Source organism: Plectropomus leopardus, chromosome 2 (genome assembly GCF_026936395.1).
Source record: "Plectropomus leopardus strain MGB_pleo_1.0 chromosome 2, ASM2693639v1, whole genome shotgun sequence".
Lineage (NCBI taxonomy): Eukaryota > Metazoa > Chordata > Actinopteri > Perciformes > Serranidae > Plectropomus > Plectropomus leopardus.
The window spans coordinates 27172073-27199424 of record NC_142177.1 but is presented as its reverse complement, the minus strand read 5'-3'; the positions used below and the strand labels follow the sequence as shown (position 1 = coordinate 27199424).

Here is a 27352-nt window from a genome sequence, read left to right as displayed (position 1 = left end):
CCTCTGACCTGCATGTAGATACTTTGAGAGCCTCACTGTCAGGGAGGCGGCCATGAGTGAACAACACTGGGACCATGTTGACAAAGGCCTACCTGGGGCCTGTTTCAGCATGCATGTTTGCAATTACCTGAAACCTGAGGGCGAGCCTCTTATTTTATGAAGACTTGCCTCAGGTTTTGCTCAAAAAATGGCTTGTATATGTTTGAGTTTTTAGCAGTTTCACCACTTCAACTAACTGAGGATTTCATTTCAATATCTGCCGCAGCGGCGCCCCCAAGGACTGGTTATCTTGTGACTCTAGACAACCAATCATTAGTACAAGATCAGAACTCCTATTGTGCACCAGAATATGTTTTAGCTCACATGCTGTATATGGCTAACTGGAATTTGTTGATCTGGTTGTCACAATTGATGCAGTTGCTCTGTTACTGGAACTAAAACCTCTAGTTTTGCACAGATGCCAACTGAAACACCCTCGTCAGTCTCAGTTGTTGATAGTAAAGCAAGAAACAATGAGAATAGTGTTAAATCCACAGCTTTGTAGTGATTTAACACCTGTGGCACCATAGAAAAGCATCTGCTGAGGCATTTGATTCAAGCTTTGACTGTACGTGCAGCGAGAAAAACTATATAAAAAGCATTTCAACATTACTTGTAATTATAGTTATTTATTATAAAACAGGCTGACAGTTAATATAGTTTATTTACAGTATATATCATGCTTTGACATAAAAGGCAAATGTAAAGTGATAAAACAACACGAGTTGTAACAAAGTTAAGGCTTAAATGCATATAATGGAAACATTTTCATTCATAAAACAATGCCAAAATGAGTATTTAAAGAAGTGCGACGCTGTGGTTACACAAAACAACTGAAACAAAAAAGAGGAACCTCGTCATAAGTCACACATCCGTCTGTGAGGCAGCAGCAGAGTGATGGTGTAACATTTCAGCCTGGCCATGACATTTATTTATTTGCACGCCCAAATTGAACAGAAAGCACTGGGTGCATGATAGTATCACAACAATCATAAATATTAGATTTGGTAAAATAAATGCATATAATTTTTTTTCAGGGGATAAAAACACATTTTGATTCACTTCCTGTACTTACAGTACTTGAAAGCAGAAGCTCTGACATTCAATTAAAGTTTAAATTCAGTTTTTGTGACTTTTTCTGAAACACTTTTTTTTTACAGCTCTTTTATTTTAAAGCACTTTTCAAACTTAATTATCTTAAAAGATATACTATGCAGGATTTTTTTTTTTAAATATTAGTGTGGCAGTGTATTTTTCTGCAGAGACTCTGCCTTCTTCCTGTATTTTATAACTGTCTTTCTATTTTCTGTGTTCAGGACATTTATGGACATCCTAAAAAAGCCAACAAACAAACAAACAAAAAATAATAAAAAGTTAGTGGCCAGGTGCCAGACTATGAGCAGCAGACATCCACCCAGCCCTGAAAAAAAACCTTATATCGTGAGGCAAAACCATTGAACATGATAAAACTATAGTGATGTCACCTATTGGTTTTTGGACTCCTGTTTTAAAGCCTTGAGTTTAGCATTTTGCCTGTCGCCATCTTGATTTTTTTTGGAGCCAGAAGTGACCACATCTGGATGAGAGGCTGGTGCTGTGGAGGAGCGAGGGGTGGATCTGACTAGGAACTTGAGGACACCGTCAACAGACAGCCTGTCACTCAGAGTGGCCCGCTCCTAACTATGCTTTACTTTAAGCCTTAATTTATTGTAAACAAAAAAGTTATTTTCCGTAACTTCCCGTACAGTCATAAAGAGAGAAATCAGCTACAGAGACCAAAACCATTTTTGTGCCTGGCTGTAAACATGTTTATTTCTGCTGTTTGGCATTTTAACATGGCGGTCTACTGGGATTGATTCGCTTTTAGAGCCAGCCTCATGTGGACATTTGAGGAACTGCAGTTTTTGGCACTTCTGTGTTGCCCTTGTGAGTCTGGGGTTGACTTTTACTTTTGCTGGCGAGCATGTTTACAAACAGTAACTGACAATCCACTATAGTATAACTTCAAACTCTTGGACTGCCTTGCAATTTTATAACATTATGTATACGTATAAAAGAAAATATATCCATCTGTCTAATTATGAGTCACACATCCTGCAAGGCAATGTTGAGAACAAGGCGAATATAACTGTGAAAAAAAAGTTAATTATACGTGCTTTATGGCCACATGATTGGTGAAACGTTGCAAACACTGACATAAAAAGTGGCACGATATACATGAATACACATTATATAAGCATTCACCTTTATGTTCGCTCAGCTAACGGAAGACTATTTCTGATGCAAATATATTCTTTTTTGCAAAGACTTAAGTAAAGAAAGTAATGGACCATATAAAATAAGACAATGTCATCTTGTTATTACACAAAAAGGTTAAAAAGTTTTTCCATGTACTGTAGCTGCCTGGAGCAATATTTATGTTTTGTTTTTGTTTTTGTTTTTTTTGTCTTTTTTAATTTTTTTTTTTTACTGTGAAGTCACATAGAAAAAGACATTTTTAAGGCCTGTCATTTCCAGGCCTGAAAGTGCTGAGAAGTCATCTTTGGATGTCCCCGATAATACTATCTGGTCAGCAAGAAAGGAAAGGAGGATATACTCGTTTAAAGAGCACCTCTTCACAAGACACGTGTACAATCTGGCACATTTTTGGAACCCATCTGTGGGTTCAAATTCCATTAGAGGAACACGGATATCACAGGAAACGTCTCTGACGGGAGGGGAGGAGGCGAGGAAGGAGCTCAGATGAGGGAGATCCGTATAGGGATGGTGGGAGACTCTGTCCTGTGCTGGGGGGAGTGATGAGACACCACATGTTCCACCATTGTGTGTTTAGACATGTGTTTCATGAGGTACGTCTCCTGTAAAAATACCCCAAACGAAAAAACAAACAAACGAACAAAAAAAAAAAACACATTTAGAAATACTCACTACAGTTAACACAGGTGTTATTTTTTAAAGAATCAAATGCACAAAAATTACAGGTACAAAAATTGTGGTTGAGGCACAAAATACATTACATTTAAATATACTAAATACAGTGTATATAATATGGAGTCATTATTATAGCATTATATTGTAGTCACTACCACAGATGTGATAAATTACTAAAACTGAAAGATAAAAAAGGATTATAAAATTAAATACAATTTAAAAAATGAGTACCAAAAAAAACCTTATAAATAAATAAAAAGTATAATGATAAAGTAAACTACATATAACATGGGGTCACTATTACAAAAGTGCAACAAATGTTAACAATTAACTGAAAAAAATCTAAAAAAAATAATAAATAACTTCAAAAATAAGTACCAAAAAATAAAAAATAAAATAAATAGAAATATAATAAAGTAAACTACACATAATATGGGGTCAATATTACAAGGCTGCAAAAAAAATAAAAAAATTACATAATTCCTTTTTTCAGTCCAAACATTATAAATAAAATAAAATAAAAAGTAAAACAACCTACCTATACCTATAACCTATATAATAGGGGGTTACTATTACAAGATTGCAACAGATGAAAAAAAAATGAAACTGTGTGAAACAAGACTAGGTCAAAACTTAGTATTTGGCTGGATCATGTACAGTGGTTTTCACCCCTCCTTCAGGGACTTCTTTACTATCAATGAGGAAACTGAGGACATATTTTAGTGACGGCTACGCTGCCTTCAGCCACTATCAGAGCCCAGCTCCACTGAAACCAATAACTTGAGAATTGTCCTATCGCCGCTGATAAACAAACGTAGAATTTTATCATTGTGGCAGCACCTGGTTTGACACTGTGACAGAAAATATTAACTTCAGGTTCAATCAGTGTCAGTTTTTCTTGCTGTACTCATAATGGCGGCGCAAGCTGTTCTGACACGGCAACGTGTATTATTTGATAACGTCTGTCAATGAATGTAAAGCTTGTGTCTTACAGACATGGCTGTTCTGCAACTAAACTGATGAAGTGATTCTTTCTCTCCTCCATCCAAAAATGACATAATGACCACAGATGGCTCGTTGGCTGTCTAGCTTGCTATTTCCACCATGCTTTTTGAAAGAACAACGGTCAATTGGGAGAGAGCGACATCACGTCATCAGTCACAGTGACCAATGCTGCAACTTCATCACCTTGTCACTCACTCAGAGTTTTGCATTTATAGGGCTGGCCTTGCATGATGCCGTACACAGCCAAAAAGAGAAAAATAATAAATACTTTTTAAAAAGAGTATCGAAAAACAGAAATAAAGTAAAATACTAAAAAATAAAAAGTAAAATGATAACCTGCATATAATACGGACTTAGTATTATGAGACTGCAACAGATGTTAAAGTTCAACTCAGGGTTTCTAACTCACCGACGTGTACGCCCGGCCGCACATGCTGCAGCAGTAGGCCTTGGCGTTTTTGATGGCGTGTGCAGACAGGTGGATCTGCAGTGAGGCAGAGTCTGAATAGGCACGGTAACAGTTGGAACATTTGAAGGGCTTGTCTTTGTTGTGCTGCCTCTGGTGAGACTTCAGGAGGGGAAAACAAACGCATAGAAAAAAAAATACAAAAACTGAGTCACCTTCATACAGCATTGTGAAGGGTATGACCTCACAGATTAAGCAGTGGAGGATCAAGGCAGTAAAACAAGTAGTGGAGGGAGGGCAGGCAATATTTACCTGCAGATTAGATAGCTGAGTAAAAGCTTTGTCACATCCTGGATGGGCGCATTTGTATGGCCGGTCACCGGTGTGGATTCTAAGACGTGAAAATGATGGATTAGCCAGCGAAAAATGTTTTCAAACAGGTCAGACAGGCAAGAAACGAACAAATGCAATAACAATACCTTCTCAAGAGAAAAAAACACTTTCCTGCGTAAAAGTCTCAGAACCAAAACTACATTAATCTCTTCCTCAAATTCACATTTCCTGCATGTTGTTTGTTCACAATGTATCATGTGTAACACAATTTAAGGGGAAGTTTGTCTTTGTTTATTCAGAGGTGTGTATGCACATCAACAAAGGCTGGCCAGCACTGAGTAAACAATGAGGACAAGGGAGTCACTGTGGTAAAGAGGGCACCTTTACAGCTTCTCTACACTCTGCGTGCCCCTTCCCTCACCGTACTGGACACAATAAGCTCTACCAACAGTTCCTGCTGCTACAACAAGCTATTTTAATGGGTCAGTTCACCAAAATTACAAAAAAATATGTAGAAAGTTTCATTTTACCACTGCTAGTAGCAATGAGTAATACAGTCATTCCTGAGATTTGTGCCATTTTGTTTGTGGTGTTAGCAGCATTATCTACCTTTAAAAAAAAAACAAAAAAAAACCACAAAAGTAATAAAACTTTTCAAGCCTTTCTCAAAGACGCAGTAAGTAATTCTGAGAAAAAGATAGATGATAGTTGAGTCTGGTAGAAATGAAATATGACATAAGTACGTTTTCATTAGTGCATAATCACCTGAAAATTACAATTGTTGTGTTTTTGTTCATTTAAAATGAGACGTTTATATCTATAGAGGTAGTGGGTCTTTGTCTATAAAGTCTGCATGTTCCTACAGTAGCCCAGAGTGGACAAACCAAACACTGGCTCTAAATTGTTTTTTGCGGATAATTCAGCTCCCGGTAAAAACGTCCTGAATGTCTGTTTCTTAAGTTATCAGAGAAGGGTGAGCACACATTAGCAGGTGCTGGGGTAGCAGCTTGTCTGCGAGGTGCTGAACAGCATCAGAGAAATACTGATTTGTAATGTGAAACTGCTTTATTCAGTGTTTTTACCAGTTTTAATCAATTAAGTTGTTCAATTTAAAGACAGTCTTAATGTTTATTGCACAGGCGCTAAAGACAACATTGTTGGTTCGATTGCTCCATTTAACACTGATAAATGGAGCACTGGAAACAACAATACATGTGAACCTATAGAGACAAAGAAAATGTGGTCAGTGATTTCACTATTGTCTTTTAAAGAAACACAATCTTTAAAATGCAACATTTTACTAAGAATCGGATCAGAGGGGTAAATGTGAGATTGTCTTCTTCAGGATCAGCATTATTTATGGATAATTCACAGATCACAGTCAGCAGTTTTCATAAAGACTATTTCTTCAGTACCAGAGTTTCTAGGAAAACTGTTTATAGTGAAGTCTGTTGAATATTACATTAAATGGATTTTAAAATGTTAAAAAAAAATTAAAAACCTTTGGTAATTAGGGTGAAATGACCTTTGAATATGACAAACTACCTACTATCTACTTGTGCACTCCAGTTAACATATTTTTTTACCCTTTACACCTGCTGGGCCCTGCAGGAAAGCTTTTTGAATGAAAAACAGAAAAATATTAAAAACTTAGCTCTAAAGAACCCCAAATGTGTTGCATTAATCACAGATTTTGGCTTATTTGGAAACAGCTCATTATAGTGGGCTGCTCCAATGAAAAAAACCACTGTCACAAACACTGTGATGAAATCAGACCTGGTGTGCTGCTGCAGATGGGAGAGCTGGCGAAAACATTTCTCGCAGTAGGAGCACCGATAAGGTTTGACACCCAGGTGTATGCGCAGGTGCTGGGCCAGGTAGGATGCGTTTGCAAAGGACTTGGTGCAGTGAGGACACTTGTGAGCCTTTGCCTCTGTGTGTGTTTTGGAGTGGATCTGCATGTCTGACTTGGAGAAGAAGGTCAGCGGACAAATTTTACACCTGTATCAAGAAGACAGCGACACAGATAGAGGACACACATAAAGAGAGAGACAAGTGGATGCACAGAAAAACACATATAGAGCCTGTGTCATGCTGCTGAATTACAGATTTGTCCTCATCATTGAGCAAAACCACATGTGGTCCATTAACAACTTATGATTCTGACACTAAGCTTCCTCTTTGCATGTCTGTGTTCACCTCTATAATTTCATAATTATGTTTAAAGATGTTAAAAATCAGGTAAACTGTCTGTGGCTGTCAGTAGTAAAAAGTAACAAAGTACATTGAGTAAGTACTGTATTTGTTGAGGTCAGTAGCGGTTCTAGCACACTTGGTTCGCCTTAGCAAGCTTCCACTTGTCAGTTTTTTTCTGTGCAGTAAGCACAAAGAGTATTATCAGGGTCATTTTACCTTAGTGTTCATTTTGAACTGTCATCTTTGAGTTTACTTGGAAAGAGTATATTTTCACTTTTGGTGGTTTGGTCATAAATTTCATTTAAATTGATATTAAAAGCGCCTTAATTTTTTTAATCTAACTTGTTTCTACCTGTAGAGACACCCTGGTACTTTTTCACAGTTTTCTTGCACTTCACTACTTGTAAAAGATTAAAGGATCATAGTACTTCTTCCCCCCAAGAGAGCCTGTGTTTGTATAAATATCTGGTAAACCACATTTGAAGTTGAGTGACATGTGCACAGCAAGGACAAGAGATAAAGCCACGGACACACTGACTGCTCTCAGCCTTTATTTCCCCAGTTTGAGACCTCTAGGGGTCACAATAGGGCGCCTTAGGAAAATAAATATATTATTCCCACAGTATTTTATTTTTTTGTGTTTAATATTCTGTGCTTTCTTACCTCTGTCAATGAGGTTATGTTTTCAGTTTGGTTTGTGTGTTGGTTTGTTTGTCTGCTTGCAGGCAGGATTACAGAAAAACTACTACCACTTTTCCTAAAACTTAGTGGGAGGGTGAAGCATGGGCCAAAGAAGATCAATCGTGGAGTGGATTCAATCACGGGGAAGAACACAAATGTTTTTTCACTTACATTAACACTGCATGATGGTGCATTTGGCCTTGGCAGAGCTCTGTGCTCTTTGAGTGCCCTTCTAGTTTCGGTATGCCCTTTACATTTTCCACTGCTGTGGACTGAATTCTGTTACCCTACTTTATTATTATTTTTAGGCTGATTTTATGTTTTGGTGAGCCGAGACAATTTTCAAATCAGGTGGACATAAAGTTAAATTGTATTTTATTTTATTCCCTATTATAGATTTAGAAGTACAGAGGGAGATTTGAAACCTGATGTGCTTACTGGAGTTGATGATCAAAGAACTGCTGTGAGCCGTCAGGGGCACCGTACCTCAGTCATTAATGCATCTATCTATAAAACAAAAATTTCTCACCTGTAGGTTTTTCCTTCTTTGGTAGTGATGGTGACGCAGGACTGGTCGTTGCCTGAGGCTAGGATTGGGTAGGGCACCACCAAAAGAGACGATCCATTCTCTGCTTTGATCCTCTTACGCCCCCGTTCCTCCTTTGGAGGGGGGCCTAGGAGTCCCACAAGTCCTCCGTTGTTTTTCCCGGGCTCCATCCCATGGCTGCCGGCTAACCCTGAGATGAGGTGAGGTGTGGGGGCTCCGCCCAGCCGGCTGTGGCTGCTGGAGGTGGGCGTGGTGGGGGTGATGATCTCTGAGGTGTTGAGGTTACCTGTTCTGGATGCCAGCGCCACACCTGATGGGTGAGGACGAAAATTAAATAAGTTACCATCAAATTGGAGAAACAGTTGTGCAAACAAAGACTAACTGTAACAACATGGACAAAAAGCTAATCGACGTATATAGATAATGAATACATGCTAAGATTGTTGGAAAACACTGGCTGACTGTTATGACTCCTCTTTGCAGCCATGTTTGCACACTTAAAGGGTATTTTTTAACATGCAACCTATTTTACCATATTTTTTTGTCTAAGTGACAAGTGGAGACAATTTTTGAAGTCAGTCCAGTTTTGAGGAGACCGCTGAAACCAGCAAGAGCGAAAAAAGGCTGCAATGTCACCACTGAGGGCATATTTTCACCTTCAATGTCAGTCCACTAGAAATGCTTGCTTTTGCCACTGACAGGCTCATATTATTATTCTGTCTGACTCATTATGGAAAGGATCCCTACAGTAATAATCTATTTAAGGTTAAGATCCTTTTTGTTTAGACAGAAACAGCCCTGAGATCACTGTGGCCAAACTCACCAGACTCCATTCAAATAAAGAGTAATTTTACTGTGTACAGAGCCACCATATTTTCACATCTAAAGAGGTGAATTATGGGTTAATTTCAAATAAACCAGAATTGGTGATTCTTGGAACAGTGGAAAAATGAACCCAAATGGCTTGTTTTGTGAGTTTTACTTTTGTTTCTGTCAACTTTGACTGAAGTGTGTTAAATGATGGTAAAATGTTTATTTAAATGGAGTCTAGTGGGTTTGGCTAGCTTACTCATAAACAAAATGGTCTGTCTCTGTAGGGATCCTTTCCATAATCAGACACTAGAAATAATAATTTGGGTCTGTCAGTAGCAAAAACAAGCACTCTGAGGGCACTTTGATTGAAACTGATGCTGTAAACATGCCCTCAGTCTTTACATTGCAGCCCGTTTTGCTGCTGCCAGCTGCGGCGCTCTCGCTGGACCATCTTCACAAATTGTTGTTCCCATTAGCCACAAAACATGGGAAAACAGGGTGCATGTTAAAAAATACAGAACTTGCCCTTTAAAATACAAGTGTTTACATTACTCATAGTCCTTGTTCTTTAGAGAAATCCTATTTTCCAACATTTCTGAAACTAATGATGAATGCATGCATGACCGTCATACCTGAGCACGACAACATTCTCTGTGTCTAAAACGATAGCGAGTACAAACTGTGGTTACCTGAGACGTGGTTTGTCCTGGAGGGATGGTCTATAAGTTGACGCAGATGCCAGTCTTCCCATAATCCTCTGGCTTTTATAGCTGCCTTATCGTCCAGATTCAAGTTTACATCGCCAAGAATGCGACCTGTTGCGAGAAAATTTGCATTTTATTATAATGTGATAGTTTTGTCTTTACTGTATAACTTTCTGTAGCAAACCTCTGAAACATATCGTGAGTACAAAATTATATTTATAAGTACTAAACTGTTAAGAGTGATGTGATTAAAATAATTTTACATACGTTTTTTGAATTGTTAAAGAGGGCACTGAGAGACAGATTAACCAAGTGTGATGAGGCTGGATCCACATATTTCTTGCATATCAGTAAATTTGGGCAAATAAACCCCTATGAAGCTTTGGGGCTTTATTTCTTCAAACACAGTGACATCTGTTGGTTTGAAAAATGTCTAGCAGCCGTTCAAGACAGGCTGACGCGCCTCTTTGGTATTAAAAGTTATATTTTCTTAGGTGTGGAAAGAAATTCAACAAGCCTGCGTGTTTTTAAATCTGTTGTACTTTTGATCAGAAGTACTGCATTAAATGTAGATGGTGTTGTGCTAAAAATTGTGTTACAGTATAAACGTTAATCAATGGATTTATCCAAAAACATCTATAACATTTCACTGATAAAACCTTAATGTACCCTACTGGTGTAGTTTACTGCCGGCTCACGTTTTAACTGTGTAGTAGATTTTTATGTAATATTACTATGAATCGCAATGTGACGTTATTGGAAAACGATATTCTTTAAATGATCTTATTATATATAAAGCCTTTATGACTTGGTAAATGATGGAAATGTTATCATACTTGTGTACATAGTCAGATTTGTTATTCTCCTTAGCATGGAAACATAGTTTTGCTGCAGAACATTCAAAACTCTCAAACTAAATGAAGCGCTTCTCAAAGCACCAGTAAACTTTAAAACTTCGGACGTCATCTGTCACGTGGTATTCCTCATTTAATGCCGGCTCTGAAACAATGTACTGAAACCGTTCGCTTCACAGGAGTGAAACAAGCCTCAGAGCTTCAGAATCATTCGCAAATCTCTACATATCAGTAAAAAGCAGCGGTGGAATGTAACTAAGTACATGTACTCAATTGCTGCAGGCAACTTAAGTACAAATTCAAGGTACTTGTACATTACTTAAGTATTTCAGTTTTATGCTACATTAGACTTCTACTCTACTACATCTTGGAGGTAAATTTTGCACTTTTTACTCGATTACATTTGTCTGACAGTTTTAATTACTTTTCAGATTACAAGTTTTGATACCATACTTTCAAATTTGGTGATTCTAATTGAATTTTTCTGAGAAACTGAGGGACAAAGTTTTCTCTTCATGGACTGAAAAAAATATTTCTTAAGCTAAATGAACTCTTAAAAAACCCTCTAAGATCAGCTGGAGAATGCATCTTCACAAAGCTGAAAACAGGGTGGTTTTTCTGACACCATGAAAACGTTTTAGAGATACGCGGCTCTCAAAGGACAGTGACACAGCAGGCATATGGTGATCTTATAGAATATGATGCATTGCTGTAGATTAAACTACCCAATAGTATAAAATAGATAAAATTATCACAACCATCAAGATTTACAGCAGTAAAATGCACCATAAAACAGCAGTAATAACAATCCCAAAAGAGAGTCAGGTGAGGGGTACCTGTGACTGAGCTGGAGGCGGGGCGGGCGTGCAGGGCGATATCAGGCTGAGATGGGCTGTGGCTGTGGAGAACCTGCATCTGGTGAGCTTTGGACATCCCATGCTGGCTGCCATCCGCCTGGATGGGCGGAGCCAGTAAGGGCTGTTGGGAAGGGGCTGAGGCAGCGGGCAGATGTGGCGGTCTGATCTTCTCTGCCATCAGCTGCTCCTTGATTTTATTGATCAAGACTAGGTTATCCAGCTGACAGCCAGGAAACAACATTTGTGACAAGAGAACGACAATCAGTTCAGTCAGGGTCACTTTATGAGGCGATGGTTCCCTCTAGAGGCTGACATGTGACGTTGTACCCAAAATTTACAGAATGGAAACATCTCAACAGTTTATCATTGTAGTAAACCAGTGGTTCCCAAACCTCTTTGTCTTGTGAACTTTTAAAATTAGGAATTTGTACTTGTGACTCTCATGAAAGGTTGTGGACCGTTCCTTTTTCTGATTCCTCTAATTTCAGGGATTAAATGCTGGAATAGAGAATGAATGTAGGGAATCAATTTATTGTGTTCTTTAAATCATCTGGTGACCCCCAGATTAACTCAGGACCCCCTCAAGGGTCCTGAACCCCATGTTGAGAACCACTGTTTTAAAGGACTAGTTAACTTTTGGACTAAATACATTTATTCATGCTTTACTGACATTTCAACAAAAAGATTTTATGCCTGTACGCTAAAGCCAGCAGCCGGTTAGCTTCACTTAGCAAAAAGACTGAAAATGGGGAAACAGCTCGCCTGACTGTCCAGAGGTAAAAATCCACCCAGCTACCAGCACCTCTGAAGCTCACTAACTAAGTTCTCCTTTGTTCAATCCATGCAAAAACAGAAGCATAAAATTATGGCAGGGTATGGTGACTCGATATCTCTAAGGTATCTACTTAAATAACCCAGTACCAAATAGTATAGAAATTTCTCCAGTCAAACGATATCTGCATTTAATCTTCTTTTAATCCAGATCTAGAAAAAAAGTGACTGTATGGTTTTGCTCGCAGCCAATTATTCCAAGTGCTAATCGATTTATGTGATGTGTGACTGGTGCAGTACGACTGTGGTGAATTCGAGTGCAGAGTATTTTACTGAGACAGGAGTTCAGCATGCCGAGATGCCACCAAAACATCAGAAAGTATGTTAATACTGCACTCCTTAGGTATCTGGTTGAATTTCACACAAATGAATGCTTCCATTCAAATGATGGTTATCAAAACATGAAGGAAAAAAAGGTATCTAATAAATTATGGGTATTTTTAGGGGGACTAGTACCATATCTTTTAAAATGATTTTAATATTTTTTCAAATAATAATATTAAATATACAAAGTAAAAGGGCTAATTGTCATCTGAAATTTCAATTTTGTACAATATAAGTGAACCAGACCTTTGACTGCTGGCTGTAGCTTACTTATCGTATGCAAATTTGCGAATCCCAGGATAGCGAAGGAATAACTCGCTTTACTCCCTATGATCTGCTAGTACTTGTTGCTTCTTTGGTTGGATTGATAAAATGAGTGGGACTGATGAGGGTTAGGTTAAGGAATGTAAAGGCAAGAAATCAGAGAAAGCAGTGTAACACAGACTAAGGCGAGCCATTCCTTCGCTATCCTAGGAAACACAAGTTTACTTACTATACAGACAGCAGAGTATTATCAATCTCCATATAACTCTCAGGAAAAATAATAATAAGCATATTTGCCAAAACACTATCCAATTATAATGCATTCCTTAAAATCATTTAAAACAGCAACAATTTTACTCAGAAAATGTACAGTGCAATGACTTTACTGCCCATGTGCATGAATACCAGCGTCACTCACCTGGCCGGGCATAGTGGGAGGTGGAGGCCAAAAATAAGGGTTGTTAAAGCGAGGTTCAGCCATCCTGAAATAAATACACAGGGGTCATAAACACGGCGAGGGCAGCTTCTGTGTCCATCAGTGAAACATGTATCAAGTGCATACTGTATTTGTTGTCAGACTGATAAGACAATACTTTCAGCTGCTTAGGACCAAACCAACGTTTACGTGTGACTCATCATCATTGCTTTAATAGGTGAGTGATTTTCTTTTTTGCTTGCTTTAACTTTCTATGTTCATCATTTTAATTTACATTAAAAAAGACAAAATTAGAATAAACTTTAAGTTATTTTGTTTTATTTTGTTTATCCCAAGTTGTGGCAGAAATTCATAAAAACAACCTTCTGTAAAATGATGTGAAGCTCTATTGTTAATGTTTGAAACAGTGGTTAAAAACTCCACCCAAACAGCAGCTGACTGTTTGACGTGATAATTTGAGATAACCTCTCCCAGTCTTGTGATAGCACACTTTCAAAGACTTTCTGTATTAGTTCTCCTACTTTCCAAAACAGCAAGAGGAGACTGTGTCTTTACATGGTGCTTCATCACAGATAGTGGAGAGGATGCTTCTGTTGTCAAAGGAGGACGTTTCAGTGAGTGATGCAGCCTTTTCTGAGGATTTCAAACCACAAGACTGCAAGAATGCGTGAAAGATCTCAGATGATTACCACAGCTAGTTAGGGAACTCTCCAAAAATCGGTTATCAGAGAGAACAGAAAACGTAAAAAGTGTTGGGGCTCAGATCTTAATCTGACACTGTCAGTCTCCTCTTCGACACGTGGGGCCCCAGCAGGTTAAGAGTCGGATAGGAAGCAGGAGAAACGTTGCACAGAGTACAGCGAGACCCGAGTGACGTAGCCAAAAGCTGAGAGGTCAGTAATCCAACTGAAAACAATTAATATGGAATAACTAAAATGAGGATGCTGCACAGAAACCATACTACTTTTTCAGTGGAATATAGTTATTTTTTTATTTATTTTTTTTAAATGGAGAAATAGGAGCATGACATTTTCTCTTTTATATTACAATATTTGGAGAATATTTTGACATGTGGCCAGACAGACAGACAGCCTCTTCAGAGAGAGCTACTTGCTGCTAAAGTTTTGATCTGAAGGCTTTTCTTTCCATAGCTTCTCTTCTCAACCTCATATGAAGTTTCTTTTTTTTAAAACATTTTGCATTGCGTGTTTTGGCACACTTCACCATTCCTAAGTCTGTTTGGCTTAGCAGAGGCATAACACAGTCCATATCCGTGAGCCAAGAGAAACAAAAACGATACGTTCAGGGGTACAAGCGTACAGTAAACCCCACAAAATATTTCTCTAATGATGCCAGTGGGGATCAGTTTCACTTCCTGGAGGCTTTCTGCCTCGAGGGAGTGGGCTCAGGAGTTCGACAGCGGCAGGACATCTTTATGTCACTTTTTGAAATGACACGCTTTACAGAGAGAGTATTTGATGGCAGCTAGGTGCTGCATATAGCTAACAGCTCCTGTGTATTGCTGTACATTCACTATATGTTTGTGTATGCCACTCACACAGACCATTCAATCAAACTGTAGAGTCCAGTCTAGACTGCACTGCTTGTTGACTGACTTTTGTTGTGCCAGAATAGTGTTGGTTTTTTTTTTGCACATGTGCAGCTGAGTTTCTATACAGCTTTAATATTTACTTTATGCCTGCAAGTAATAGTGTTTGAAGTATTTCCAGCATGTAGAAGAAAGACTTGTACATTTACTGTTTCTGATGCAGGGAGCTCAATTTCTAGTTATGCTCAATATCTTGTAAAAAATAAATAAATAAATAAATAAAATAATGTAATATATTAACACTGCTCCTTAGAGCTGCAAATAACAGTTAAATTTATTGTAAGTTAATATGAAAATTGATACTGGATTAATAGGTTATTCATTCTGCCAACAGAATGTCAGAAAATAGTGAAAATGGTCATTACAAGTACTGAGAATCTGAGATGATTGTGTTTAAATTTATTATTTTGTCTAAACAGCAATCTAAAACTCAACTATTTTAAGTTTCATGACAAAGCAAAGCATCAAATTTTCACATGTATACAGCTGGAAGAAAAGTATGTTTGGGATTTTTGCTTGAAATATGAATGACACTATTGATTCATTATCAGAACAGTTACATATTGATTTTCTATGATCGTTTCTCGTTCATTTCATACATTTATTGAATTAGTAAAGTGTTGATCCCTTTTTACAAAAGTTTTCATCATTACCATGCAAGACGAATCGATTAAACAATTTGTTATCAACTATTATAGAATTGCCAACTAATCTGATAAGTGATTAATTGGTTTGAGGAAGTTTTTTAGGGAAAAGAAGTAAAAATTCTCTGATTCCAGTGTCTTAAATGTGAAAAACTTCTGGTTTCATACTCCACTATGTCAGTAAACTGAATCTTTTTCTGAATCTCTGACATTATATTGACTTAACAACCAGTTGTGCATCTGAGAAAATAACTGACAGATAAATATACAATGGAAATAATGGTTGGTTGAAGCCCTAATTACATGAAAGTAATAATATTTTCTAAGAAGTCACACTTTAAAAAGGGTTGAAATCTGTAAAAAATGGTTAATAAATTAAAAGTAATGTTTTCTAGAGACACTTTTTGGGTTGTTGTGTCATAAAAAAATCTCCTGGACTAAAATCCATCTACTTAAGCATACAACTGCAGATCTGGCATCTTAAAAAGCCCTCTCTTAATGACCTATTAACAATTATATGTGGGTATTTGGCAGCCTTTTATAAAGTGAAAAATCCATTAGCATTCATTAATGGATTACCAACATGTTGTTTTCAGAGGCAACCCATCATGGATTATAACATATCTCTCAAATAATGTATTAATCAATAAAACCATTAGTTGCAACTTGTAAATCTTTATAAAGGTCATTAGTAAGTGATACAAATATAGCCTAATATAGGCCTAAGACTCACTCAGGCTACATGCTGTTAATTCTGTTATGACTGTTCTTAAATTTGTGGAGGAATCTATATCTATGCTCTCTTACACGTAGGTGCTATAATAGTCCAGATGGTCAGTAGTCAAGTACTACAATGACGTGCAACTATTTTTGAATCCCAATTTTTCAGCTTTAAAAACCCGCATCATTGTAATGAAACAGAAAAAGGATCATGGCTGTTAGATCACCTCTAGAGAGAAATACAAGTCCACCTCTGAAACTAAAGTTAGGGTTAACTTTTTGGCCTTTTTTGGGGGTACCTGCTGTGCTGAATTATTCCTCCGTTCAAAAGCAAAGCAAATAAACATAATCTGATGTTTAAATGTTAAAACCCGAGCAGTTTAAATGTAGAGCATCTCCTCACAGAGAGAAACGATCCTCCGCAGCGCCTCGCTCTGTCCGCCGCCTCTCCCACATTCTCAGACAGTTTATTAAAAAATTTCAGACAAAAGGAAAACAAAAATGGCAGCCCTGTCTTATTTTTATAAGCACTGGACGCCATATTCTGCAGATCCGAATATTATAAGGAGATAATTCTCCTGATGCAATTAAACGCTGTTGCGATGCGTCGGGATGTGGCGTATTTGCATTAAGCGTACGAATGATTGTTTACTTTGATTTGCAGGTTTGAATAGCCCGGCTCGAGGAAGAGAAAAAAAAGCCTGACACTTCCTACAACAATCATCATGCCTTCGCTGAATGCTCTGCAGCTGCTCAGCCATAAACACAAATGTCGATGTTAAATACTGGCGCCTGGTGAAAGCTTTTATTTTGCACGAGACATGAAAAGAAATCAGTCTTTATCACCTCTGCGCTGCAAATGCTCTTTTTTTAAAATACAACTTTTGCATGACTCAAACAGAAACGGTGACGAAGCGACGCAAGGAGAGCTCGCGTGCGAGAGAAAAGATGAAAAACAGAGGCAGACAATTTGCATCGAGCGGAGCAACGTACCTGAACCAGCGAGGGGAGAAATATTTTATAAAGGATTGACTCTTCTTTCTGCCTGCTCTCAGTCGGACTTCAAACCTTCCGGGTCGCCTGCTGTTCACTTCTGGGTGCTGCAGGCGTCTAAACACTGAGCCCAAACTGCTTCTTTTTAACCCATTTTCTGGTTCCTAATTTAAACGCTGGCGATTTTCTTGCAGAATATTTAGTTGCGTTAGATTAAAAAAACGTGCGCGCGCGTGAGACGCGATTTCCTGTAAAGTGACAGTTGTGTTAAGAAATTATTAGAAGTGAAAGGCTGCCTTTCTTTTATCTGCATCATTACTAAGAAAAAGGCGGTTATGCTAGAGGTCTCCATTGTTGTAAATGCATAGTGAGAATATTTTGTATCTTTTGTATCTCTGTATAAACGCCGTCTGTCTGTCAGTCTGTCCCAGGTCACGACGGTCATGTACAGTAAATATGAGGAGTAATCCGCTCAGCAGCAGCATGACAGGCTGTTAATATGCTCTGTGCTGAGCTCAGCAGGAGATGGCACTGCTGCCATAAGCTACACAGCCTCAGCCAGCGGTGAACATGTTGCCTCACGACTCAAGTATGAGGAGATACAAATGATGAGCCATCACTCTACACGTGGAAAAGAGACATTACTTAACGGACAAGGTGCTGCTATTCAGGCAGTCACTTAAACTTATTCATCTTGTATTCAAAACAATTGGATTAAACACTCAGTTATCCATGTTTAATGGTTATTGGGATGAAACAGTTTTAGAGAGTTGCTGATTAAACTTTGTGGTCATTTTTGGAGGCTGTAATTTGTGGTACTTTGGTTTTATTGTCCCAAAAGCATCCCAAAAAAGCATCCCCAAAAATGTGGTATGCTGTTCAAAACCAACATAAAAACAGACAGCAATGATTTAAATAATTAAGATTAAGTGTATATTTACAATAAAAATAATAATAAAGTGGATCTACTTTGACATCAAATATCTTGTCCCTGTGCTGTATTCAGTTTAAATAAAGTTAAAAACACAAAACAAAACACAGTCTCACAACTTCTTGGGAATTAGGATTGTATATTGTCCACTCCTACAGTGCTGTATCCAGATATTTTTCACTGGGTTGGCCCAAGTGGGGCACTGACTTATGGAGGGATGGCAGGAAGTATGAGCTCTGCTGCAAGCACACATATTGGCATAGCTTTAATTTAACATTTTTGTCTCTACTGCCCATACCTAGTTTAATTACTAACATTGCAGTGTCTCACAATTTCTGTTTATATTCTAGTTTAAAAGATAAATATACCACAGCACAGTGACCCCACACAAATGTGAAATAAAGCTTACATACTTGTTTAAATAAATGGTTCCTCCAAAAGTTAATGGTACAATAGCAAATACAAAATACAAAGAAACATTAAAGTGCCAAAAAAAATGAGTAAACTATCCTGATCTTTTTTTTTTGTATCAGATTATTTTTAAAATAAGTCAGGCTAGACACTACTCTAGCATTTTATTGCCTCTCAGGTTTAAGACTGAATTGCACCACTCAGATTTCAGGGGTGGCCTGTGCCCCCCTATTTGTATCAGTAAAGATGTTATAGACACTATATTAGAAACACCCCATTGTGCAGCTTTCATGCTCACCCCTGGGTGCTCCTGCATCTTTTTCAAGTTCAGTTTAAGCAAAAACAAACATTAAAAATTATGGCTAGATTGTTTTAGATTCACTGGCTGTGCCTCCTTAACAGCCAAGTGAGTGTAAACACTAACATTTTTTTTTCATCTTTTTTTGTATATCAGTTACTCACTGTGTGTTACATTGTGTTCCTAAAGACAACTTGTTTTTCTGGCATGTCCTCATGGTAACAAAAAGGTCAACATTCTCGATGAAAGTCATAGGGGGTTTAACAACAGCAAAACTACATCAAAACATCGGTTTACAAACCCACACAACTCGTGCAGTACGATCCAAGCTTCATTTATCCTGTTGTATGCTCAGTACTTCCCAAACACATGCATTTTCACGAAAACATTATGATTTAAAGCACATCTGTACAAACAGATTCTTGCATGGCCGAGTAGAGTGTTTGATATCTTCGCAAGTCAAGCTTATATGCACATGCTCAGGCACTCTCAGGGCGTGCTGCTCAGAGGAAGAAGTGTTTTAAATCAAGTTGTAGTGAAAATGCAGGTGTTTGGGAAGTACTAAATGTTTGACTGAAAAAAATGAGAGTTGGAGTATACTGCATGTGTTATGTGAGAGTTTGTAAACGGAATATAGTTCTGCTGTTGTTAAACATGGTCCCCAATGACTTCAGCTAACAAAGGATGTTCACCTTTTTTGGATTTTCTGTTCACCATGGAGGCATGTGGAAGGTATTCTTCACAAATTCAAGTTAATAATTGATGTATAAAGTTTAATTTTGTGGGTGAAGAATTCCTGTATAGAACGTGATCATCGGCATAAAAACTGACCCTGTTATTGTCATGTTTAAGTTTCTGAGCAGGCAACATTTTCTCTTTGTTTAGCTCTGCACACATAGCTGCTTTCTTACCAACATCACAGTGTTTCCACATGTACATACAAAGTAATACACACACATTCAAACATTTTTTTACATATTCAAAGGAAATGCAAAATCCTGCATGACTCCATCTCATATCTTTGACATAAGTCAGACTGAGGATAGACAGGAGGATAGGCAGAAACTGAGTGCAGCACTAGGCAATATTAAATACAAGCAGTTTATATTCATACTGCTGATTTTTTTTTAAACATTTCCAAGGATTTCCTGCTCATAATAAAAGGTACACTGCATTTACAAAACTGACTTTACTGCTGTTTAGGCAATTAAAATGCTTGCGGGGTTCCTACAGCTTACGGCAAGTTAGATTTAAGACTTTTTAATGCTTTTCTGAATGAAATTTTAGAACAATTTTACCATTACCAAAACTGAAGAAAAAAACATAAACCAATATCACTTATTTAGGGTTAGGGACAATTTTGCACAAGTGTTTACTACCTAACCTAGAACATGACCTGAGGATAAAACAGAACAATATGTACGGCATTTGCTGGTGTGTTTTCTTGACAATTTTGTGTTTTTCGTCTGCATGTGGGATTTCACTGTTCCAATGCCCACTGTCCATTGTGCCAAGATGGACAACCTTTTTGCATAAAATATACTGAGCCTCACATGCATTGCACTGGTTAAGCCATTCTGCTAAGTAGCCTATTTTTGTTGAATGTGCACTCCCTTATGTCATCTAGGGTAAGGAAACAGCTAGCTAGCAGACAATGGATCATCTGCAGTGTCAGAAAAAAAGATGAATAAAATCCTGCTTCCCATATCTGAACAATTTTAAGACTTAAGACACTGATTCAAGATATTGATTTAGTACCAACTGAGGCCTTATTTTTAGGATGAATTCAATGCCTTTGAAGACCTTAAAAGGATCCGCTGGAAACCTGTGCGTCACATAATTTTTTCACTCTGTTTAAAGAAACAACCTTAGCTGCTGCAGCTTTCTCGTGAGATTAAACAAGATTAGAAAATATGGTTATTTAGACCGAAAAAAAAGAAAAACATATCTTGCAACCCCCCATCCCCATAAAAAGCAAAAAAAGGAGAGAAATCTTTGCTGTCTACAAGCTTTATCTGGCTCTGCTTTGCATAACTTCCTGTTTCCTGCTGTGCATGTATATCAGAGAAAAAAAAAGTCAATAAACCCTGATAAGAAAATGCGGTTGGAAAACCTTGTCTTGTACATACAGACATATCTGTAAGCCTCCTGTTTTTGAGAAGTAGTCTCATGACCAGGTCCATTTAGCTTTTTCTAAAGTTTTTGGATCGTATTACATGATCTTCCTCAGCAGATGAAGTTTTCCTGGCTGTCATGGGATTTTAGATGTTTATATTTCTTTTTTTTCAGAGCTTTTTTAAGACTTGATGACTTGAGACTAAGATGAGTTTCAGAGTGTATTCTAGACACCATAAAAACGCAACCTCACCTCGAGGTTAGCGGTAGCTTGTGAGCTTGTTATCTGCAGTATCACACTTATCAGCAACCAACTTACAAATCTGCTTTCAAACAAGCATAGTTGAGAAAGTCCTTAAAGAGCTCAGAACAAAATGGACATTTAAACATTTAAACAACACCATCTGCTGAAAAAGATCATCTGATGCATCAAAAGCTCCAGCGTGAACGTTTTAGATTTTTTTAAAGTCTTAAAAGAGACAAAGAGACTTAAACGTTTTTGCATAAATTCAATCTGTGAAGAGCATCGTGTTTCAAACAAGTTTTTTGTCAAGCTCAGTTTGAGGTGCAACTAAATTAAGATGTCTTGTGACCGACCTGACATTTAGATGTAATCAGAGAACAGATAATGACGCAGCTTTCCCAGGAGAACAATACAGATACATAATGTGTTATGCACCTCTTCTCTGTTGGTTAAATAGGACCATCAAATCTGTCCAAACAGGAAGCGAAAGTGATCATCATCCTCTATGATTCAAGAATGATGGGGAACAGCATTTTAATGGGCTCTGAGGTTAAAATGAAGAATTTCAAACCGTGAATATTGTTATGTTGTTATGTGTTATGTGATCTACAGTCTATTCTTCCTTTATGAAACACTCTGAAACACTTGAAAAAACATACTGTAGTTTGAACAAGGAGGGTGTAACACAGGAATGTTTGTACGTTCTCAGTGAAAATGAAACATCTTTTATCAAGCGTGTTAACAGATGTCAACAAGTTTATACACACACACACACACACACACACACACACACACACAAACACACACGTGGAAGCACACACACACAGACATGCACTTTGCATCTCTCACTGTTAGTTAGTTAGTTGTTAGACAGGTTTTCTTGTCTGTACAAACAGTGCCACACCCTCCGAGACGCACATGCTCTCTCACCTCCACACAGGCCAGGTGCAGCAGGGAGCAACAGAAGGGGTGGGGTGGCGACAGGGTAGGAGGGGGGGGTCATTATCCCCATGAGGGCGGAGCAAAAGGGGAGGTGAAGGCAACGGATGAAACATTTGAAGCTCATATTGACATGCAGCACTGAAGGCTCCTGTGAGTCCAGGTAAGAACCACTGAACTTCACAGCAGTTTTTATCTGTATTCACATATTTCTGTTGTATGTAGTTTGAATGTTCAGACTGTGATCACATGACAGTGATGGTGACAAAGTTTCAACAGGTTGAAGCAGTCTGACAGTACAGTATCATGGTCGGGGGGGGGGCATATGTACAGTCAGGTTACAGCAACAGAGGCTGTGCGTGAATTTGCATCTGTTCCACATTACTGAGAAGTCTGGTGGCCTTTGTTTTTCATCGGTGCTGTTAGATATCACTTTTGAAATTCATTTAACTATGTTGACAGCGGAGGAATCACTTCCCTGATTTTTGATCAATTGTAAACAGTTGTCTGGTCCAGGGTTCACCACTAATGTAAACAACAAAAATATTGATCTGCCAGCACGAGGCAGAAACATTCATTGACACTGGAAAGATCATGTGAAAACATTTCATACAGATTAATTTAACATTGTTGGGTGGTTTACTGACAGCAGAGTGCCTCGCATTCCTGAGCTCCTCCACCTCAGGGCAAACCAGTTTTTTGATACACTGACCCGCGTGTATGTGCTGTCTTGTTGCAGTCATGGATGGTGTGTTGGAAGGAGCGACAGTGTTGTGTGTGTGTAAACTGGCCTGCAGTCTCCTGTTCCTGCCGTCCTTGGCTGCCTCCTACAGTCTCGTCAGCTTCTGCTGCTGCTGCCTCCTGGTCTTCACCGATTTCCTGGTCACAGGTGAGTATCAGGGCATGACGGGGCATATCCGATGAGCTCAAGAACTTCATCAAGATGTTCTATTGAATGAATTTAAGGATTATATTTAACACTTAATCATATCAAAGTGGACATTGTTACAATATTTCTAATTCAAGGCATTAGAGCTGAAAGAAATTGATTTAAACATTTTAAAGCAAAAATGGTCAAACCTTTCCTAGTTTTAGCTTCTCAAATGTGAGTTTTTACTAATTTCTTTGTCCTATGTGCTAGTAAACTGAATAACTTTGGGTTTTTGAGAGTTGGCTGGACAAAAATAGTGATCTGAAAATGTCACTTTTGGTTTAAAAGTATACTAAGCCAGAATTGTCAGTTACAGTTTTAAACCACCATAGACTTTATAAAATAATGGCTGTAGCTTCAGTTATGTTGCACATTGGCTTGCAGGCTGCTGTTTTGAAGCTTTGAGTTTAGCATATCGGCTGTTGCCATTGTGTTTTTTGAGAGCCTGAAGTGCCCATATTTGGAAAAGAGGCACAGTGGAGTATCGAGGAGTGGATCTGACTGAGAACTCGAGCCAATGCCTTACTGACAGCCTGTCTTTCAAAGTGACCTCACCCTTAATTATATGTAACCTTAAGCCTTTATAAAATTTAAACAGATGAGTTATATTAAAAATTACACCTGATATGGGAGGTACGGTGCATGAAGGTGAAAACCAACCCCAGAAAAAAAACACGCTTCTTTCACTTGACATTTTGCCAATGTGTTTCAGCACTGAGTCTACGATTTTTGTATCCTGCTCTTGGATGCCTGCTGCTTTCAGTGTGGCACCTAGCTGCTACAATTTTATATAGTCCCAACTTCACCTGTGCACTGTGCCCAGAAACATCCTCAACTTAGAATAATAAAAAATGAAATACAAGCAGAGAAAGGTTTCTGCATACAAACACATTGCGACAAACTTCTTTTTTTAAGATTATTTTTAGGGCTGTTATGGTCTTCATTACAGAGCAGCTAGAGAGTGACAGGAAAGGGGCGAGAGAAACTACGTCATGTAGGTCATAAGTGATCAGCCTATACATTGCTTTTTCGGAAAATCCTTCATCCTTCAAATCCTTCCAAAATCCATCCATCCAAAATCCTTCATTTTATTTTTATTTTTGAAATTAGCTGAGCTGCTCCACGATCTTTTCATGAACCCCTGGTTGAAGTAAACTGAATAAACGATGTAGCCACTGTGATATCACACATTGGTTTGATGACTGCGGTTTTGAAGCATCGGATTCAGCATTTTAGCCAATGATGCTCTGGTGTTGTTAGAGTCATACTTAGAAGAGAGCTTGAGAGTTTGTAGCTGTGGAGGATTGAGGGGTGGATCTGACTCACAGGTTGTAGCGGCTGGTAGCAAAGATTTGTTGACAGCCTGTCAATCAAGCAGCCCAACCTTAAATATGCATAATTTTGGGCCTTAATAAAATATAAATGAGTGATTTGCATAAAGATCCAACCCCTGTGCTGTTACTATGAGTGTTTAAATTAGCTATAGCAAACAATTCCAATTTTTGTAGCAGGCTGTAAACATGTTTATTTTTGCTGTAGAGTTGGGCATTTTAACACGGGTGTCTGTGGGGATTTCCTCTGTTTTGGAACCAGCCTCAAGTGGCCATTTGATGAGTTTTTGGCACTTCCACTTTGGCTTCATTTTGAGCCTCAGAGGTTGCTGCTTGGAGAAACTGCTCTAATCCAATCCAATCCCCTAACTCACTGACACTTTATCTTTCTTCTCCCACAGTTTTTCTGAGTTTCCTTCACATATTTGAATCCTGGCTGACTGAGCTGGCCCCGCTCGGTGATGTCATTGCCCTGCGCTTCCTGCTCTTTCTGAGCCACACATATGGTACCGTGTTGCTCCTGACCACACCTCTGATTGCTGTGGAGACTCTGACCAGACTGCTGTGGCCTCACTCTGTCATCGCTCAAAGAACAGCGAGTCAAAGACTGGGCTCTGATGGACAACATTGTTATGCCGGGGAGGCAACTGTGGAAGAGCAGGGGGAGAGCAAAGACAACAAAGACAGAGAAAAGACACTGTCTCATGCTGTCAGTTACCTCTGCTGCCTGTCAGTGTGGGTCGTCGTCGCCCTCAATGTCAGGTGGCGATGGAAGCGGGAGGAAGTGTGGGCTGCTGCCTGTTTGCACACAACCAACTCTCTCATCAGATGTTTGCCCAACCTGTTCAGCCCCATGCCCAGCACTGTGAATCCTTGCTGGGGCATGGCCTTCCTCTCCTTCCTCCTGCTCCTCCTGACCACGAGCATGGGCCTGCATAGACGACACCGGGCCCCTGCGCAGACAACAAGAACACACAGAGAGAAACATGGCGTTAACAATAACTGCGACAGTTGCTTGGAAGACCTTGTTCCAGCACTGTCTCCTGCACCTTCCAAGTCTGTGAACCCTGGGATGTCAGAGTCAGAGCCAGCACAGTGTGTTGACCCAGAGAAAACAGAGAGCAGCTGCACTGTTCACAGAGCGTATTCCTGGAACAGGGTGCAGATGTCGGAGCATCACCATGGAGACTTTGTCCTCATCTCCCCCGAGTGCTTGTCTGTGGAGAGAGGAGGACAGGAGCAGGAGAGGACAAAGAGAGGTGTACCTCTGACATTTATAACGGAGGACCATGTAGGCTCACAATACAGGAGCCAAACTGGGTGGCGACACTGGGGCTTTCCCCGCCCAGGGGTGAATGTAATGATAGGGTTCGTGAGTGTGCTCTTCATCTTTGTGCTGCCTCTAAACCTCAGTGTGAACATACTTCTGATCAGGACTATAGAGGCTCTGCTGGAGCTGTGCATCAAATCTTTAATTCCAACCGCAGCCATCACCAGTTACACATCCACCTCTCACAATGAAAGGCTTGTTTAAGACAAGACTAGTGAGAAGGAAAATAGGATGCTGATTGGAGGCTGTTTGCAACAGGATCATCAGATTGTTGTTGCACGTATGGAGACAGCACATCTGCTTGTCAACACTGGTTCTTATACAATGTAAATAAGCATTTCTGAGCAGCCATTTTTGTGGGAGGAGTAATATGTGGAAACTGCTGAAAGGTGCTGAGGAGGCAGGTTGAGGCGTGCTCCGCAGAAAGACTCTAAACCAGACTGAAACAGACGTCTGGAAGGTCTTATTGTATTGTTTAGAGCCTTAAGATCTGCAGCGATTTGTCATTACACAATGGGTTATAGAACGAACATTTCAAACGTCAATAAGACTAATCCAGGGGCAAACAGTGTTTTGAAAGTAGTAATATGAAGTGTGCTGACACTGCATCTCATAAACCTTGCATAAAGCAATGTATAAATAAATACTGAGTGACTTGAGGGTGTAACACAGATTTTGTTCTTCTTTGTAGTTTCATCTCTGTTTTTAAATCAGCTGTGTTCAAAGGATTGTACTACTCACTGGAGGTGAAAAAGTCACCAAGTACATTTAGTCAACTGTTGTACTTTAAAGCACTTTTACTTTACTTGGGTTTTTCCATTTATTCTTCTGCTCTACTACATTTCAGGTAGAAATGTTTAGCTCTTTACTCCACTTCTGTTACTTAACTAGTTAAGACAGATTGAGCGAGAAGGGGGGAGAGAGCTGGAGTGACATGCAGCAAAGTGCTGAGAGCAGGGTTGGAGTCAAACCTTCAGCCACTGCAACAAAGACATATTCTGTGTACCTGGGGCATCCACTCTACCATGTGAGCTAGTTGACACCCAACAAGTCAATGCTCTGCTAGGAAACATTGGGCCCTGACATTCATCTGGGTGCCACTTGACATGCTCCACTCACTCAAACACCATTGCAGACCAAGTCCACCGTCTTATTGCAAAAGCACTCCCCAATGAATACCAGGACCCAAGGTTTCCTATCAGAACGCTGCATTATCACAAGTTGTTCAATGTTATTCACTTAATCTGTTAGTGGTTTTAATACCATGAACAACTGTGGTATGCAAATGTATTTTTTATTTAGGATAACCCCTTGAGATTGGTCATCCTGATTTTTAAGGAGGTTCTACACATTGTAAAAACAATCAAAGTAACAATATCAAGGTGGCAACAGACAAAAACAACAATTTAACTGCTATTAAAAAGTGAATCAAAAAATAGTGAAGAATTAATCATCTCAAGACTTAATATATTATTTACAGCGTCATTTTTGTTTTACATTACAAGTAATTTTACCTTTGTAACTTTTGTCCTTTCACTTACAGATATGAAGGGTTTTGAATGCTGGACTGTCTGTCACAAACATAACCCTTAAAGCTACAGCTAGCAGCCGGTTAGCTTGGTTTAGGTTAGCTTA

The 27352-nt window shown here is 38.8% G+C and overlaps 2 protein-coding genes across 8 annotated transcripts; one reads left to right on the top strand and one right to left on the bottom strand.

Moving 5' to 3' along the window:
- Positions 1–684: 684 nt before the first annotated feature.
- znf362a (zinc finger protein 362a) lies at positions 685–21104 on the bottom strand. 6 transcript variants are annotated; one of them, XM_088089563.1, is made up of 10 exons: positions 17188–21104; positions 13204–13267; positions 11346–11553; positions 9641–9766; positions 8121–8448; positions 6491–6715; positions 6301–6330; positions 4694–4772; positions 4385–4543; positions 685–2897 (listed from the first exon to the last, which is right to left on the bottom strand). In XM_088089563.1, the coding sequence occupies exons 2-10, from the start codon at positions 13264–13266 to the stop codon at positions 2778–2780; spliced, it is 1338 nt and encodes a 445-aa protein (XP_087945689.1). In that variant the 5' UTR covers position 13267; positions 17188–21104; the 3' UTR covers positions 685–2777. The 6 variants fall into 6 exon arrangements, with proteins under 6 accessions (XP_087945689.1, XP_087945687.1, XP_087945676.1 ...); XM_088089561.1 differs by having other exon boundaries at positions 11346–11586; positions 17188–21100; XM_088089550.1 differs by lacking the exon at positions 17188–21104 and adding an exon at positions 16598–17180 and having other exon boundaries at positions 11346–11586.
- A 1069-nt stretch (positions 21105–22173) lies between these two features.
- Positions 22174–26384, top strand: LOC121950302 (uncharacterized). 2 transcript variants are annotated; one of them, XM_042496255.2, is made up of 3 exons: positions 22174–22288; positions 22865–23014; positions 24789–26384. In XM_042496255.2, exons 2-3 carry the CDS (start codon positions 22867–22869, stop codon positions 25919–25921), a joined length of 1281 nt encoding a protein of 426 aa, XP_042352189.1. In that variant the 5' UTR covers positions 22174–22288; positions 22865–22866; the 3' UTR covers positions 25922–26384. The 2 variants fall into 2 exon arrangements, with proteins under 2 accessions (XP_042352189.1, XP_087945700.1); XM_088089574.1 differs by lacking the exon at positions 22174–22288 and having other exon boundaries at positions 22831–23014.
- The last annotated feature ends 968 nt before the right edge of the window (positions 26385–27352 follow it).

What these genes read in the sequence shown, in the direction of transcription:
- LOC121950302 (XM_088089574.1), top strand. Translation starts at nt 22,846, where the DNA reads ATGTGCTGTCTTGTTGCAGTCATGGATGGTGTGTTGGAAGGAGCGACA. An exon ending in CACCGATTTCCTGGTCACAG is followed by an intron (nt 23,015 to 24,788) that starts GTGAGTATCAGG and finishes CTTCTCCCACAG; the next exon opens with TTTTTCTGAGTTTCCTTCAC.
- znf362a (XM_088089550.1), bottom strand. Translation starts at nt 16,650, where the DNA reads ATGTGGGAGAGGCGGCGGACAGAGCGAGGCGCTGCGGAGGATCGTTTC. An exon ending in CAGGACAAACCACGTCTCAG is followed by an intron (nt 8,449 to 9,640) that starts GTAACCACAGTT and finishes CTCACCCATCAG; the next exon opens with GTGTGGCGCTGGCATCCAGA. An exon ending in GCGGCCGGGCGTACACGTCG is followed by an intron (nt 2,898 to 4,384) that starts GTGAGTTAGAAA and finishes GTATTTTTACAG; the next exon opens with GAGACGTACCTCATGAAACA.